This window comes from Dipodomys ordii, unplaced genomic scaffold, assembly GCF_000151885.1.
Source record: "Dipodomys ordii isolate 6190 unplaced genomic scaffold, Dord_2.0 Scaffold7, whole genome shotgun sequence".
Lineage (NCBI taxonomy): Eukaryota > Metazoa > Chordata > Mammalia > Rodentia > Heteromyidae > Dipodomys > Dipodomys ordii.
Genome location: NW_012267223.1, coordinates 16,788,513 through 16,806,566, shown reverse-complemented (window position 1 = coordinate 16,806,566; position 18,054 = coordinate 16,788,513). Strand labels below are relative to the sequence as shown.

Sequence of the window (18,054 nt, the reverse complement as noted above, 5' to 3'; positions counted from 1 at the left end):
GGAGGTGTAATGTCTACGTTGGTACTTAGGGGGCCTCTGCAAGGTGTGGAGGAGGGGAATGTGGTCCTGGAGGGCTAGTCCAGGCACACAGATCCCCCCTCCCCCCCGCAGCTCCTCCCTTTTTCCTTTTCAGCAGTAGTTACAAAACCCAGGAAATAAATGTGGACTGACGGTCTATAAAGGGCTTAGTTAGTGCTGTGACCCGCTGAGTTATGTAACTCCTGTTTATGATCCGCCTTGGATGAAGTTTCCATTGAAGCAACTCACTAAGCGGATTCTGTGACATTTCCTTTGACTTGCTCACAGGCGGCGGCAGCAGCAGCAATTCCTCTGCACCTTCAAAGACCAGAACTGGTGGTACAGATGCTTTCAAAAATAACCTTCTTTAATCCCCTGGGCCAATGTTTCCCAAAACCTGCTTTTCTCAGCACCAGTCCCAGGCTCTGGACATGTTGGTGAGAGCTGAGAAAAAAAGGTGTCTTCCCTGGTCAGGGTGAAAGGCAGAAATGAGGGGGACCAGGGCCTAGGAAAAAAGGCATCGAGCTGAGAACCATCTCTGATGTCAGGTTAACAACTCTTCTCCTGTACCAGCTTGTCAGCTGACAAAGTGAACACACTTGCCTATCCATAGTTTGACCCGTGTCCTCTGTGGTCTGGTTTGGACTGCTATGCTGGGGTCTGCAACCCAGTGGGGTTCAGAGCAAGGGAGGTGGAAGGAGGAAGCCTTTGGGTGCTAACATTTGAAAGCTGATGTCCATATAGCGCCACCTTGTGTTGAAAAGGGAGCAGAGCAGGCTGTTTCAGAGTGGCAGCTCTCCTTTCCTGCTCTAGGTGGGTGGAAATGGGAGCTGAGGATCATCTCTAATTAAGCTTCATCTCTCCAAAGATTCTGATGCCTGCTCAGTACCTGTTCATCTTCGGGACTTGAGTCTAAGGAGGACAGGTGCTCGAGATGCCTCTGAGACCCTTACGTTCTTCAAGATGGAAGTGTAGACGCCCTACAGGGGCAGACAATGTCAGGCCTGAGACTGTAGAAGAGTCCCACAAAATCTTTTGGAGCATGAAAGGGGCAGATGTGTAGGCTTCTCAGAGGCCTCCACGTTCCTCCTGCCCGTATTGATAATTGCTATATAGCCTGCAAATGTTGTAATACCCACATGGTCCTTAGCAGAAGAAAAAAAAAAGGTTCTCCACCCCTGGCAGTAAAAGTTTGCTTGCATAAAAGCAAAGCAAACCAGAATGCAGCACAAGGCAAACAGCTGAAAACTTACTTCTGGATCTGGAACCCAAAGTAACCACTCATACTCGTCTGGGACAAGCCACAGGTGGGGGGAAGGCAAGCTTGATGAGCAAGGACAATGGGAAAACAAAACACAGGGCAGCCAAGGAGAAAGGCTATACGTATTTAATTGTGCAGTGATACCTCTCCAACGATCCCACGCCTGGGAGAACATCACTGTGATAGTGCTGTTGAGGACAAATCAAGCTTCTCAAAGACTTCTGTGCTCTGAGGGTCTCTGCATCTGAGATGTCTAGCCAATATCCTGAATAGATGGAAAGCTGGACTTCCATATCATGTGGCCAGTATGCAACCCTCACAGCCACCATTCTACACAATGCGCATAGTAATGTTTATTTAGTTATATGTACTGACTGGTCATAAGACGCCCTGATGGTATCTAAAAGTATCCAGTTTACCTTTTTGTTCTTTTGCTTATCCTGGGGCTTGAACTCTGGGCGTGGGCATTGTCTGAGCTCCTTTTTGCTCAAGGTTAGCACTCTACCACATGAGCCACAGTGCCACTTCTGGCTTTTTCTGTATTAGAAATAAGTCTTTGAGACTTTCCTGCTGGAGTTGGCTTCAAACCACAATCCTCAGATTTCAGCCTCCTGAGTAGACAGGATTACAAGCATGAGCCGCTGGTGCCTGGCTCAAATTTACCTTTCATGCTTCAGTGTGCACCTTGAAGTAGTGTGCATACATAAGAATGAAATTAAGTCTTGATCTCATTTTTACTTTCCTTTAAACTAGGGAGGGGCAAGCAACAGAGAAAGGAATCTGACAGCCCAAGGGGCCTCTCATCCCTTGGGACTCACTTTTAGGGCAGACAGGGCCTGGGAATAAGAATACTCAACATTCAACAGGCATCACAGCCAACTGTTTTTAATTTTGAAAAAAAAATCACACTGCCAAGTGCACAGTATACCAGTGTCACTTATTCACCGCGTGCTTCTGTATGTACAACCAACATACCTGATTATACATGACCATTTTTTTGTTTTGTGCTGGTATTGGGGTGCTGTCACTTAGCTTTTTTGCTCAACGTTGGAGCTCTACCACTTGTGCCACAGTTCTACTTCAGCTCAAGGTGGGCGCTCTACCACTTGAGCAATAGAGCCACTTCCAGTTTTCTAGTGGTTAATTGGAGACAAGAATCTCACAGGCTTTCCTGCCTGGGCTAGTTTTGAACTGTGATCCTAAGATCTCAGTCTCCTGAGTAGCTAGGATTACAGGTAAGAGCCACTGGCATCCTGCTTACCTGCCACCATTTCTGTCCAGCACCAGCCTAATCTCCTTGAGAGTTTCCTGTTCATTTGCATGTGCCTGCCATCTGGGAACTTCCCAAGCCCCCAGTCACATGCCCAGCGCACACATTCCCTTAGCCATCCCAGAGCTTGCTGGGATATCATTCTCACTTCACAGTAAGGAAAGTGAAAAGTAAAGTCTAAAGTTAAAGGGTTTAAAAAAAAAGTTAAAGCCTAAGAGTTACAAAATTGGGAGATCCACGGCTCTAACCCATTCTCCTGACTTTAGACTGTCCTTTCCCTCACACCTGTAATACTCTCCAATATCCAGTTAATCTGGTTGTATCATCTAGTTTCTCGTCTCAGTTGGACTGTTTAGTAATAGGCAAGGCATCTCCTCTAGCCAGGCCTCTGGATCACCTGACAATGGTAACGTTCTCCGAAGGGGCTTTCTCTGCAGCAAAACAATCTTTAGATGTTATAAAAATGAAGCTATGCATGATAACTAAAAGGTTTGTCTTTTTTTTTCCTTATGAAAAGCCATGGGAAAATAGCCTTGGCAAGTGAATACAGGCTCATGGGAGATGAAATACTTTTAAAGTTTCTAATGTAGCAGTAAGTTCAAAGTCTTGCAATCTTCAATGTTCATGAATCAAAGAGGGAAGACTGATGCTGAGCCCGGGGTGGCAGGCTGGCGGGTCACCATGTGCAGGTTGTAACTGGTGAAGAGTGAATGGAGCTTTGTGCTGTTTGGCAAACAGATATGTGGGATCCAGCTGGGCTGCTCTCATTCTTCTAAGCAGATGTTCTTAATGGAATGATCACAACCACATCACAGTAACTATTTTGCCAAACACCAGTGGAGTCTGACACTCCCAAGATGAGAGGAATGAGGAATAAGACCTGGCAAATGGCTCCTGGGTGATTCTGGCTATACCGCCCTCTCCTGGCTGGCGTGAAAACTTCAGCTTGCAAGTGAATATCTTCTCAGATTCAGAGCTAATTTTGTTCACTTTTCCTTTGGGGCCTCAAAGCAAATCATAACTTCGTTTTTTCCCTATCTGTGAGTGGAAACCACTGTGATAATATAGGAGCTAAAGTTTCAGGCTCATTTTTGTACAATGCTGTTCTGAGCAACTGGAATTCAAAGTAGTCTGATCCTATCTACCAGGTATTGTTATTACCTGGGTGAATGAAAGGCGGGGTCACAGAATCAGAGGGTGAGAGCCAGGGTCATGGTTTTTGGATCATCTTGGTCCTTCCTGGGGCTTGAACTCAGGCCTGGGCTCTGTTCCAGCACTTTTTTTTTTAAAGTAGTTTATTGGAGATCATCTTTTGTACTTTCCTGCCTAGGCTGGCTTTGAGCCATGATCCTCAAATCTCAGCTTCCCAAGTAGCTAGGATTATAGGCGTGAACCACCAGTGCCCAGTCACCTTCCCTTTTGATGCACTGGAGATCTCCAGTTCAAAGATACCAGAATAGCGTTCTCCCAAACACCACATGTACCACACATGTGCCAGTTTCTGACCTTGCAAGAATGTGGTTTCAAGAACTATGTTAACATAGCCCCTAAAGCAACAGTTGGGGTAAGCCCCAGATAGAATGAAGGTTCACAGTCTCTCACTGTACCACTGTCTCCCTAAAGAAAATGAATTTAGAATGAAATCACATTAATTTATGGCAGTCTGTGAAATCTATTAAACCTTTCCTTAACAATTAACCACTGCTGAAAAAGAAAAAGATGAGTCCTTGCAATGGCCAGTGCTTTTCTACCCACACTGAACACTGGAGGCCTGAGGCTGGTTCCACACAAGCTACTACAGTTCTAGTTATAAGGCTGGCGCCCTAACACAACCAAAATGAGTATCCCTGATCAGTTTCCAGCACAGAAGAGCAAAATAGGAGTGAGCCGCAGTGTAGTTACATCCTAAAGCATCCTGTACCTCACTGGACAGATAACTGTGCCCACAGCAGATGGGCCATCCTGCTACTATGCCACCTGGCATGTCTTTCCTTATTGCCCTGGTGCCCCTCTTTCCTCTCTCTCTCGGCTTTTTTCTTTTTGCTTATGTGGTGCTGAGGAATCGAACCCAGGGCCTCATACATGCAAGGCAAGTGCTCTATCACTGAGCCACCTTCCAAGACCCACGAGACTCTTATCTCCAATAAACCACCGGAAAACCAGAAGTGGCCCTGTGGCTCAAGTGGTAGAGCGCTAGCCTTGAGCTGAAGAGTTGAGGGACAGCTCCCAGGCCCCACAACCGCCCCCCCCCCAAAAAAAGAGTCTTGTGGACTTTCCTGCCCAGGCTGGCTTTGAACTGCGATCCTCAGATCTCAGCCTCCTGAGTAGCTAGGATTACAGGCGTGAGCCACCAGCGCCTGGCTGCCCCCTTTTCTTGAGAGCATGTTTGGAGGTTCTGGCAGGGGAGTGTAGTTACTTGTATACCCTTGGCCAAAGGTTGGTTCTCCTCTATCAGGGATGGTTGTCCTCTTTGAACAAGAATGCTGTGTTGGGAGGGACACACATGGAGTCGAGAAGGTGGAAGTGGACATCTGCCTAGCCAGCCAGATCAGCCGAATCAACCCTGGTGATCAATGGGGTTGCAGCCAGATTGTCCCTACATCCTGCCCCGCCTTTCTTGAAGGCATAACCAAAGACAAGACACCAAATACCACTGCCCTGAGTGGGGATTCATATTGGACCTCCACATGATTAGCCTTACAACTATCCTTCCTTCCAGAATATTGCACTCTCAGCCAAGTGGATCACAAGCTTGTGGGGTCATTAAAATCCATGCTGCAGCTGCCTCTTACCACTCAAGTCATTTGGCAAGCAGCCCACCTCACCTTGGCTGTTCCCTGGCATGAGAGCCCCCTGTCCATGACCAGACCTCATCTAATGCGGAGCCAAGCAGACAAGTGTCTGCTCACCTCTGGCCCATGGCCAAATGCCACTATTGACCTTCAGCCATGATGTGTTTGCAAGGGCAGAATATTAGATGGAAACCATATTTACACTCCCAAGAAAGGTTAAAAAAACACTCATACATGTTTCATATACATATTTATATATATTTCATGTACAAAGTTACATTCCGAACCCCAGGGATTCCATAATAGAAATAAATACTGAAGTAACTACATTGCTAACTGAGCTTTTTGCTCACAGAAATGAAGCCTCAGCCTCTAAGAGACAGCAGGTGGGGCACTCAAGAACCCATTTTTTTTTTAGAGGCAAGTAAAGTTCTGGATATCTAGGATTTTTTTTAAAAAACAACTTTAAAACATAAATGGTTAAAACATATTCAAATATTGAGAATGTAGGACAAAATTAATAAAACAAATTTTAAGAGAAAGAGAAAAAACATTTAGTGTTACAGAACAGCATAACCCTGTTAGAAAAGCATTTATGATTTCCGTGTGTAATTTTATCTCCTCTTTCCAGGTTATAAAGTGGGATCAAACCAGTCTTTTTTTCAACATGATCAATTATGAAGAACCCTGGACCTGGCTGAGTCCTTTGGTAATGGTTTTAATACTCATAGGAAATAAATACTCAGGTCCACGAGATGGGCAAGATACACATTCTTCAGGAAAGTTAACATTATGAGACAATTTGTTTTATTATTAAGGCTGCCTATGTCATAAAGTATCTTCCTAAATTTAGGAAGGCTTTTACTAGAAAGGATCAATACTGCAACTTTGAGAAGGAATGCATTTTAACCCTTTCTTATGCAAACACACATCATCTGAAGTCCTGTGCTGCATATTTTGTGCTAAAATGTCTTACAGACTCTCAACAAGCTGCAGCTCTTTTTGTGTATCTGTGTGTGCCAGTCTTGTGGCTTCAACTTAGGGCCTGGGCACTGTTTCTGGGCTTTTTTGCTCAAGGCAAGCACTCTACCAGTTGAGCCACAGCTCCACTTCTGGCATTTTTTGGTGCTTAATTGGAGATCAGAGTCTCACAGACTTTCCTGTCCAGGCTAGCTCTGAACCATGATCCTCAGATCTCAGCCTTCTGAGTAGCTAGGATTACAGGCATGAGCCACCAACATTCAGCAACAAGCTGTAACTTTTAAGAAATCTTTTCCTATTTTAACAATATAGATCCACCCAAGTTACAGAAAAGCACTCTTACAACTCAATTCCTAGAAAATACTCTTCTTCTGCCTCTGCCTTCTGGAGACTTTATAGTAAGTATGAGGTTGCCATTTGTGCAGATCAGCAATGGGCAAACACTGATAATTTTATATGGTTTGACTTCATATATAATCCAAATGTAACAAAATGAAAATTCTCAGTATTCCTGATGTCTTCATGTAGAAAATGAAATTTTATGTGGACAATGAAATACTCAGACCTCCTTTCTGCCCTATGTAGTAGCTAAGGCAGTTTATATGCCCTTTGCAGCTTGCAAGAAGCTTACATTCTGGCATTTCTACCAAAGGTTACCACCTTGACCAAGACAACATTACAAAAGTATAAACCTGTTACTGGGGAAAGGGGAAGGGAAGTAATGGGTAGAAAATGTTAAAATGAAATTATAAACATAAGCAACAAATTGTAGAAAAAATTATACAGGCTTTCTTGTCTTTTCTAGTCCCTTAAGTTAATTAACAGGGCCATAGATAATCTGACAACCTTGAATAAAATAACTATAAACTTATGTCCCTGTAAGTTTAAGAAGAATAATTACAACTATTGCAAGTTTTCTCATTCCATCTTTAGCTCCTGATTTCCTAAATTACATCAGGTCATACAAATGTGTGGAAGGCTTCTGGACAGGAGTAGTGTGACTCTAGGACACTTCCTTCTTGGGACAAACATTCCCAAATCCTTTGGTGTCCTTATTAATTTATACAGCATTTCCAATAAATGTCATAATGCTTTTTTTTTGGTATTGCCAAAAAAATGGCTCTGGTTTAAAATGAAGACAGAACAAGCTATGGCAAAGCGGCCAACATTTTGTGCCTTGAACAAAAGTGACTACACAGCTCAAGCACAAAATTATCCAGTAAATATAGCTCTACCAAAGCAGGTTTTTTTTCCCTTCTAAAACATACAGTGACCACAATCTTATTGTGTATACAATGTGCTTATACAACATGCGGCCAAATGGATCCTATAGTCTCCTTGGGCTCATTAAGCCCCATGTACTTTATAATCTAATCTAATTAGATAAATGCATGAGTCACTGACATTCTTTTTACAGGCATCTTTGCATAATAGTTCAGAAAAAAAAATCCCTGGTACTTAAGAATGCTAGACAATTAAGAGACCTATGTTTGCTTTCTTTTCTTTGAAGCAGACCTTCCAATGATATGATTGGGAATATGTTTCTATAAGTTAATAAACTTAAAATAGTAGAAAAACTTATGTTTAGCTTTGCAAAGAGTAATGAATAAGAAATGATAAATCAAACATTTTCAGGAAGCTTGAAGGGGAAAAAACTACATTATGGTTTAAAAAATGATTAAACATCAGTTAAACCCAGACTCTAATGTACTTTTTAAAATGGACGTTGTGAGTGAAAAGATATAATGTCCACCCTGACTTTTTCTGTGACATCTTGGCTTTGTTTCCCTCCTGACATACTTTTTCTCTTTGAAGGTGGCTCTTGAGCTTAAGAGAGTGCAAAAGCTTCAATGTGTTATTTACATCCAAAATACCAAGTACAATTTGATATTTTCAGATAGAACAAAAGAAAATAAATTTCCAATTCAAATTCTGGATTCATCTGGTTGGGCTAGATTCTTATCACCACTCTGTTAATGGCAGTTTTACTTTCATTAACAGATAAAAGCAGCCCATGAACAGTCCACAGACATGGAAAAAAACAGAATGGAATACCACCATCCTTTGTTAAAAGGGACACAAACACAATTTCCTTTAAAAAAAAAAAAAACCTTCCCAGTACTTAAACTGTTCTCTGAGCTTCCAGGAATATCTTTTTAAGTTTTCTAAACAATAAACCTCTTCTTAAATGTATCAGTATGAAAATGGATGAAACAAATCTCAAAAACAAATCCGGATATTCAGAGAAGCAGGCCTCATATACTTTAGGGAGCTCTAATAAGAGAAAAACAGGAAACTTTTATTTAAATAGTGTAGTCTTAATTCCTTTAATATAAAACCCCCCAAAACCTGATGAAAACAAAGTTTTATATACCATATAAACAAGATTTGTCAATTTTGAAAGTGAAAGTTAAGTAATTTACAATTAGCTTTTAGCCCTCTTGGGACATTTAGATAAATCCTGATAATCAATCTGGTGTTAGTGTGTGTCAATTTTATAATACATTGGGGAAAACTCTACTATTGTATGTCATGGTACAACTTCATTTTAAAGTTTTTCCATTAGTTCCATTATTAGTGACAGCTAAAAAGTGACTCCATCAAATGAAGTAAGTGACATTAGACTGCGGCAGAGTAAACCACATCTGGATTGCTTTCTGTAATTCACCAGTTTGCAGAAAGTAAACATTCTTTGATTTGTTCACAACATACTGAAATTGCCTATAACACTGGTGCAGTAAAATAGCTAGTTCCTCTGTATTGTTATGGTAAAAACAGATATTGTAATATAAAGTTAACAGGAAAAAATGCTCACACATTATGTGGTGAAACTTATTTCACAAAAAGAGCATTAAATTAAGAGGAAAAGGGAAAATAAGCCATGCAGAAGAGATGCTTCCCCGTCTCTGCCTGTTTCCTAGGGGCTCACTCAGTGCCGCACATCACTTGCCACACTATCAGGTGACTCCTTTCAGCTTTGGAGACTGAAGGTTCCAGTGGAAGATCCTCTCCAAGGAGTTCTGATTCTCCACCTTCATCACCTAGTAGATAAGAAGGAGACTGGGTTAGGTTGAGCCACAGAGAATGAGATAAATCAGACAGTGCTCATTGCCAGCCATGACTAAGAGGCACAAAGCTTATATGATTTTCATTGCAGAGAACACAGTGGAAGCAATACCAGGATGCAGATCTTCACCCATATACACTCAAGCCACTATCTGACTTCTGAGAAGTTCATTTCTCACTACACTGATAAAGGCTACCTTACTGTACCACGCTGGGAAGTCATCACAATATGTCTTCATACTGATGGCAACAGAAATTGAAAGCTAAGAAGGCAAAGGTATTCAATTCTGTGTTCCTTCAAAATGGACAGTTTATTTCAAAGTAAGATTGAGCTGGGCACCAGTGACTCAGGACTGTAATCCTAGCTACTCAGGAGGCTGAGACCTGAGGATTATGTTTTTTTTTGTTTTTTGTTTTGGTCCGGTCGTGGGGCCTGAACTCTAGGTCTGGACGCTGTCCCTCAGCTTTCAGCTCAAGGCTAGTGCTCTACCACTTAAGCCACAGCACCACTTCCGGTTTTTTTCTTTTTTGCTTATGTACTGCTGAGGAATCGAACCCAGGACCTCATACATGCAAGGCAAGCGCTCTACCACTGAGCCACCTTCCCAGCCCAGACCTGAGGATTATGGTTCAAATACAACCTGTGAAATTCTTATCTCTAATAAACTACCCTACGCGCCCCCACCCCCCCAAGCTGGAAATGGAGCTCTGGATCAAGTGGTAGAATGCTACCCTTGAGTAAAATAAGTTCAGGGACAATGCCCAGGGTCTGAGTTCAAGCCCCAAGGTTGGCACAACAACTGTTACAAAACAAAAAGACTGAGATTGAATATGCAGACATTAAAAGGTAGCATAGCAAATAACTAAAATCAAATAACTCATGCTTATTAACATAATGACAGTTCTCAAAGGTAACTCATCTAAGCATAAGAAATTCAGATTGTAATTGGGCACTGGTGGCTCACGCCTGTAATCCTAGCTACTCAGGAGGCTGAGATCTGAGGATCGTGGTTCAAAGCCAGCCTGGGCAGGAAAATCTGTGAAACTCTTATCTCAATAAACCTCTAGAAAACCGGAAGTGGCGCTGTAGCTCAAGTGGTAGAGCGCTCGCCTTGAGCTGAAGAGCTGAAGGATAGCGCTCAGGCCCAGAGTTCAAGCCCCACACCAAAAAATAAAAAAAATAAAAAAAAATTCAAATTGTGACCCTGTAAGATGGCATATCCATCACCTGCTATCCTAGCTTTTTCTCCTCTTCCCCCCACCCCCCCAGCAACCCTCACTTCCTGCCACACACATCTTCATGATGAAGATGGAAAAATGAAGAGGCTTCAGGACCTTCTGCAGGGCACAAGTCCTGATCACAGACCCCACTCTCCAAGGCCCAGCACAGGCATAAGGACCCTCCTGCCCACGAGCACATATCACTTACTTCTGCTGTGCACAACAGGGCTATTGTGGAACAGCCTATAAAAACTTATCTAGTGGGAAGAATTCTTCAGCAGAATCTTAAAAATGTATACCCGAGGAAACAAAGGTAGTCCATTGATCTACTGGAATTATGTGATGTACCCCCACCTGACTTCTACTGGACAAAAAGATAAATAAAAAAATAGTATACACACATAGATTGGCTGAGTAACTGTAGTAGATAAAAACCCTGGATATATGCATGTTTCTCTAGTAGCTCCACTCCTCCCCCTCAGGCTTCTCACAGCAATGTCAAAATATAGAAAGCAACATGTTCAGGGCAAAATTCACTTTCTCAACTTAAATATAAACATGTGCTTACAATGTAACTATACCTATAGCCAGCTACTCAGGAGATCTGCGATCTGAGGATTGAGCTTTGGAGCTAGCCCAGGCAGATAAATCCTTGAGACTCTTATCTCTAATCAGGAAAGAAAAAAAAGCCAGAAGGAGGTGAGGCTCAACCAAGCAAAACCACATGACTCCAAGTGCAAGCCCTTGCACCAGTACACATGAGTGTGCGCACACACACAAATGAAAATATAAAATTGAATAAATAAAACAAGTATCTGTCACTGTACAGTATTACATTCTTTTTTTTTTTTTTTTGTCGGTCGTGGGGCTTGAACTCTGGGCCTGGGCGCTGTCCCTCAGCTCTTCAGCTCAAGGCGAGCGCTCTACCATTTGAGCTACAGTGCCACTTCCGGTTTTCTAGTGGTTTATTGGAGATAGGAGTCTCACGGTCTTTCCTGCCCGGGCTGGTTTTGAACCGCGATCCTCAGATCTCAGCCTCCTGAGTAGCTAGAATTACAGGCGTGAGCCACCAGCGCCCGGCTCAGTATTACATTCTTTACAACCATTTAGTACCTTTTTAAATCAATGAGCTCTGTATCTGCACAGTGATTTACAGCTCACACACACTGTTCTTCCCTACTCCACTTCCAGACTTGCCGCTTCTGTGTGTATATAGACACACACATACATTTATATAGATACACACATGTAACAAACAGGAAGAAGAAAAAAAATTTTTTCCCAGAAATTTTAAGGAAAGTACGTAGGCATCATCATCTGAGTTTCTCATTCATTGTGGGTGAAGATCCACCTCCTCAATCACAGTGGAAGCTGAGCTCCCAGAAGCAACGACTCACCCATCCGGAAGTCGATGTAGCCCTCTCCTCCACTGATGACAAGCATAGACTTCACAGGTGTCTGGCTGCCGGACTCCTGAGAGGATGACACTGCTTTGTCACCTGTTAGCTCTGTGCCAGGACTGCCACTCTGTGGGCTAATGACTTGACCTAGTATACACAGAAGCAGAAGTATTATTTGTCACTGATGAAGACAGGGAATACTGAAAATATTCTGAGTTAAATAAAAAGGTAAATATATCAAAAGCACAGCCAAAGCATCAGGAATGCTTGACAACTCTCTGTATTATTAGAAAGTAATTCCATAAGGTTATAAGGGCCCAATTTGAATTTGTTTTTCTGGCAGTACTGGACTTTGAATTCAGGGCTTCATGCTTGCTAGGCTGGCCTACCACCTCTTGAACCACACTTCTTGTCCAGTGTTTCGGCTAGTTAATTGGAGACAGAATGTCATGAACTTTTCTGTCCAAGCTGGCTTCAAACCATAATACTTAGATCTCTGCCTCCTGAGTAACAGGTGTGAGACACAAGCACCTGGTCTATTTACTTAAAAAAAAAAAGTTATATTTGACGTTGGTATAATTTGTGGAGGGGAAGGGCAAAAACAAATCGTTTAACTAGGGATACAGGTGGACCCATTGCAACAATGAGATGTACAAGTCGTTATGTTGAAAAATGAACTTTACAACTTTGGTGAGAGGGGGATCGGGTGGGGGGAGGATGGGAAGGGATGGGAAGGGGAAACAAAGAGAAGGCAACAATGCTTGATAAGAAATGTACTCATTATCTTGCCCATATAATTGTAACCCCTCTGTACAGTATTCTCACAATAAAAAAAATCAAAAAAAGTTATTATTAAGGTGATACAGAGGGCTGCCATTTCCTATGTTAGGTGATGAATGCATTTTTTCCTGAGCAATGTCATGGCTTCCATCACTCTCTCCCAGTTTATTAATTTGCTACATAGGTCAGGCTGGCCTCAAACTTTCATAATCCTTCTTGTACCCCTCAAGTAATGAGAGTACATGTGTGTATCATCATACCCAAAAAATTTTAATTCTGGAAGGAAAAAGAAAATCATTTTTCATAAGAAAAAATACCTTATAGCACTTCAATCATACTTTCAATACAGAGCTTCTTTTGTATAGTATATTGAGATCACCTGTGATACTAGCACTTAGCAGTAAAGCAATGGAAGACAGAAGAGAGATGGATTACATGGACTACCACAACAAAGCAATCTAACTCACCTGGGACTGCCACAAAGAATTTCACAGCATCCCGGTGCCCGTGGAAACAAAGCTGTGCATGTGCCATTGAACAATAGGGAATAAATGTCCCTGGTGTCACTTTGTCACTGTTTTCGTCACCATAGACACGAATTACACTTCCAGGACGATTACCTGGTGCTCCTGAGGTTTTATTTGCTGCAATAGAAAAATTAAATACCAAGTATTTTCCTCCAGAAAATAGTAATGATGTAAGAGGTTATTGGTTAATCCTTAGGACATCATCTAAAAGCTACAGCCAGTTGACATAACACAAGGGCAGCAACGCCAATTCAAGGCAAAGCTGGAAAAAAGACAGCATGCTAGTTATTTTTAAGTACTTCAGTAAATGGAGTAGGGGATTTTGCCAGTCTAGCAATAACTAAGCTTATGTTTTAAACACATCTATTAGTTTTTTAGAACAAAAGAAAACATTTGAATGTTAGGTTTGTCTGTTTGGGTAGTTTTTTTGTTTTTCAGTCCTCATTTAACGAATCTAGCTATTATATAGTCTAAAGCACTTGAGTATATTTTTCTCTTTTGTGATAAGATGAAGTCCCTTGAAGGGGCAGGGAAAGCCAACACCACAGAGTAGCTCTCATTTACTCCAGGCCAATGGTTTGCTGGATTACTGCGGAGTGACCAGACTTACAAAACATCCCCCATCCACAGGTAAGTGAGTGAAAGAGACATGATTGGTAACAAGAGTAAATAATGTAGATTAATGGCAGTTTTAAAAGATGTCTCATGTTTTTACTGGAGAGAAAACAAGTCTGAAAGAAAGTTCAGCTGCAACGAAAGATGATAAATAGACTAAGCTGCTGAGCATTTGGTGGCCGTATAAGAAATGTTAAAAGAAAAAAAAATCTGCTGCAATGCTGACTGCGAGTGGGTGACACTGAAGAACATTCAAGAGGGGGTTCTAGAGAAGAGGGGACGGCCTCACAGTGTCTGCGAGAAGCCAGGGAGGACAGACTTGGTTCAGGATCTGCACTTACCCCTCAGCCCCAGTAAACGTCCCTGGTGGAGGATTACGGCTACAGTGAGAAAGGAGGAAAGGGGACACGGAGAGGGGCATGACAGGGAGGAGAAGCATTACTGTGAGCCACCACTCTCAGCCTCTATTTGGCCCCTAATGAAATTAACAGGGTCCAACTTGGCATAATACCAAGCGCTAAGTTCTTACCAAGACCTCTAGAAAGTAACTCTGCTCAAAAGGGCAATTTGAGGTGGAGGAGTGGCTCAAGTGGTAGTTCAAACCCCCAGTGCCAAAAAACAAACAAAAAAAATCAATGTTTTACTATGATTTTGTTTCCTCCCTAATTTTAAAGCCGTTTTAGTAAAAAGTGAATCAAACCCCTGACAACTTGATGTGGTACATTTCTTGATTGCTAAGCTTTCTCTTTATAGTATTTTTTCTTTGTGTGTATGTGTGTAGAAAGACTCTAAGGTGAACATTATCTTTCTTTTCTTTTTTTGGTGTGAGTCTGGGGCTTCAACTCAAGGCCTGGGTACTGTCCCTGAGCTTCTTTTGCTCAAGGCTGGCACTCTACCACTTGAGCCACAGCTCCACTTATGGCTTTTCTGGTAGTTAATTGGAAATAAGAGTTTTTTTCCTGCCTGGGCTGGCTTTGAACCATGATCTTCTGATATCAGTCTCCTGAGTAGCTAGGACTGCTGATGTTAGCTAACAGTACCTGGCTTGAGTATTATCTTTTTATTACGGGATTTTTTTTTTCTATGTTAGTCCCTGTCCCTGCATTTTTAGTTTTTTTATTTTTTTTGGGGGGGGGTTTGGTCATGGGGCCTGAACTCTGGGCCTGGGTGCTGTCCCTCAGCTCTTCAGCTCAAGGCTAGCGCTCTACCACTTGAGCCACAGTGCCACTTCTGGCTTTTTTTTCTTTTTGCTTATGTGGTGCTGAGGAATTGAACCCAGGGCCTCATGCATGCAAGGCAAGCGCTCTACCACTGAGCCACCTTCCCAGCCCCTGTCCCTGCATTTTTAAAATTTATTTTTTAAGCAAAGGGGTTTCAATTCAACAAATCAGATTATGAGTACAGTGCATCTTGAACAATGTCAGCCCATGCATTTTACAAAACAAAAACACTTCATGGATGATCAATGTAATGGAATATAGCATGAGAAAGGTACATTTTGTTCACAAAAATAATAAACCATATTCTTTTCACACAGAGAATAGATTACTATCTTTAGTACAAGGAAGTCTTGCTTAGCTTCTGAAAAATCTCTCCTACAACTTACTTTTAAACCTCAAATGTGGCAAGTGGAAAACCTAAAGCCAGTTTTTAAGGAGATATAAAAATTATGATGACTAACAGGATAACTGGTAGTGTTTCTAGATACTGGTATTAATAATAGAGCTGAAAAAAAAATAAGACTTCGCCCTTTTTATGAAAGATGAAATGGGGTTGTGATTCCTGAATTGAGCAAAAGAACTCTTCCTATGAAGAACACTGAATTATAAATGGTGGTTCTGACGTTCTTAAATTTCATAGGAAGAGTCAAAGACTAATATGAATTTCTGAGTTACTACAGATTTGCCAGTATCTAAACAATTCCTTCCTCCTGAATTCTAGATACAATTACTTCCTGACATTTTATTTGTCCCAGGACAGTTATTTAGAAGCACACTTACTTTCTGTCAACGGGATGGAGATAATGACACCATTTCCCGTCCCTACCCATAAACGATTGCAAGACACCATAAGAGCTGTGATCCTTACAAAAGAGAAGCCCAGTTTTCCAGTACCTGTAAAGGAGGGAAGAATGAGAACATTTTATTGAAAAGTCAGAAGCAGTGTTTTAGATTCAAAATCCATTAGAGTAGCAGCTTTAATACAACAGAGAAAAAATATCTGCTGAAGGAAGGTAACCTCAAAGTGAACTCTTACTTGGCTTTATCACCTATTGGCTAAGTCAGGGTTAAAGGTAAAAGAAAATTTAAAATGTGGATGGCATTACATTATGAGTCAGAGGGAGGTACTGCAACTCCAAACCAAAACACAAACTTCTAATTTACTAGACTGGGAAAACAAATGTTTTTATTAGCTGATGAAGCTCTGGCTTTCTTTGCATGAAAAAAAATCTTTTCTAACAAAACCTACACATTTTACTTGTTTATACACGTAGGCTCTAAACAATTTAGAAATATTAGAATATTAGAGCCTCCTAATAATTTAGCAAGAACAAACATATTTGTATTTTAAAAGAATTTTCATAATTGACAATATTTTTCAGGGATTTGAAAGACATTCTGACAAAACAGATAATACATTTAAGACAACAATATCAGTCCTTCATTAGTTCTACTTGTAAGAATTGAGGGTCTGCCAGGCGCTGGTGGCTCATGCCTGTAATCCTACCCAGGAGGCTGAGATCTGAGTTCAAAGCCAGCTCAGGCAGGAAAGTTTGTGAGAGACTCTTATCTTCAATTAACCACCTTCCAGAAGTGGTGCTGTGGCTCAAGAGGTAGGGTGCTCACCTTGAGCTGAAGAGCTCAGGGACAGCACCCAAGCTCAGAGTTCAAGCCAAGAATTGAGGGCCTGACCACAGAGCCAGTGTTGGAAGGAGACTTCACTTCCACCATTATATGAAGAGCATGAGCAGCTATGGTCAGTCTCTAAGAGCAATTACTCTGTAAAGGTTAAAACACTGATCTGGGGCTAGGAAGGTGGCTCAGTGGTAGAGCGCTTGCCTTGCATGCCTGAGGCCCTGGGTTCGATTCCTCAGCACCACATAAGCAAAAAGAAAAAAGCCAGAAGTGGCGCTGTGGCTCAAGTGGTAGAGTGCTAGCCTTGAGCTGAAGAGCTGAGGGACAGCATCTAGGCCCAGAGTTCAGGCCCACGACTGGACCAAAAAAAAAACAAAAACAAAAAAAAACACTGATCTGGGGGGAGGGGGGAGGCTGGGAAGGGATGTGAAGGGTAAACCAAAGGAGGAGGCTGCAATACTTGGTAAGAAATGTACACATTATCCTGTAATTGTAACCCCTCTGTACAGTATGTTCACAAATAAAATAAAATAAAAAAAAGATATTAAAAAAAAAAACACTGATCTGCCTCAACCTTTTGTTATAAAAGGAATCCTCTATGACATCCCTAATAGTTACATAGCACACGAGTGGGTGCTAAAAATACAGTGGAGAACAAGACAAGAGACATCCCTGCCCTTCAGGGGCTTCATGGTATGAACAAGAATCACATAATAATAATAATAATCATATTAATAAACACATGAAGGAAAAGTATGAGAAGACTGAAACAAAAGTCTCTTCTGGATATGTTTTATGGGCTATGATCTGAAAGCTAAGAAGAAAAGATGAGAAAGAATTTGTTAGGCAGAGGATATAGCACATAAGAAAGTCTGGAAAGGGGTGAGTCAATGTGGGCAGAAGAAAGTAAGCAATAAGAGTAGTTTGCATGACCTCATTAAGGCAAGTGAATTTTTGCACACTTGTTACTATGCAGAGAACAGACTAGAGTGAAGACAGGGAACCCAGTTAAGCGGCACAAGTTTATCTAGCAGGGAAAGGACAGTCACCCTTTCTAGGGGGAGAGTAGCCAACAAAAAGTAGTAATTGAGCCGGGCGCTGGTGGCTCACACCTGTAATCCTAGCTACTCAGGAGGCTAAGATCTGAGGATCGTGGTTCAAAGCCAGCCCAGGCAGGAGAGACCGTGAGACTCCTATCTCCAATAAAAAAACCACCAGAAAACCGGAAGTGGCGCTGTAGCTCAAGTGGTAGAGCGCTGGCCTTGAGC

At 41.8% G+C, this 18,054-nt stretch overlaps 1 protein-coding gene across 1 annotated transcript in view; it reads right to left on the bottom strand.

The window, feature by feature from the left end:
* Nucleotides 1-7,427: 7,427 nt before the first annotated feature.
* The window catches only part of Spag9 (sperm associated antigen 9), a 116,492-nt gene continuing 105,865 nt past the window's right edge, over nt 7,428-18,054 (bottom strand). The window contains exons 26-29 of the mRNA XM_013036727.1: nt 15,932-16,045; nt 13,257-13,433; nt 12,007-12,156; nt 7,428-9,363 (exon numbers count right to left, since the gene is read on the bottom strand). Coding sequence (XP_012892181.1) covers nt 9,248-9,363; nt 12,007-12,156; nt 13,257-13,433; nt 15,932-16,045 — 557 coding nt within the window. The 3' untranslated portion in view covers nt 7,428-9,247. The remainder of the gene's footprint in view (nt 9,364-12,006; nt 12,157-13,256; nt 13,434-15,931; nt 16,046-18,054) is intronic.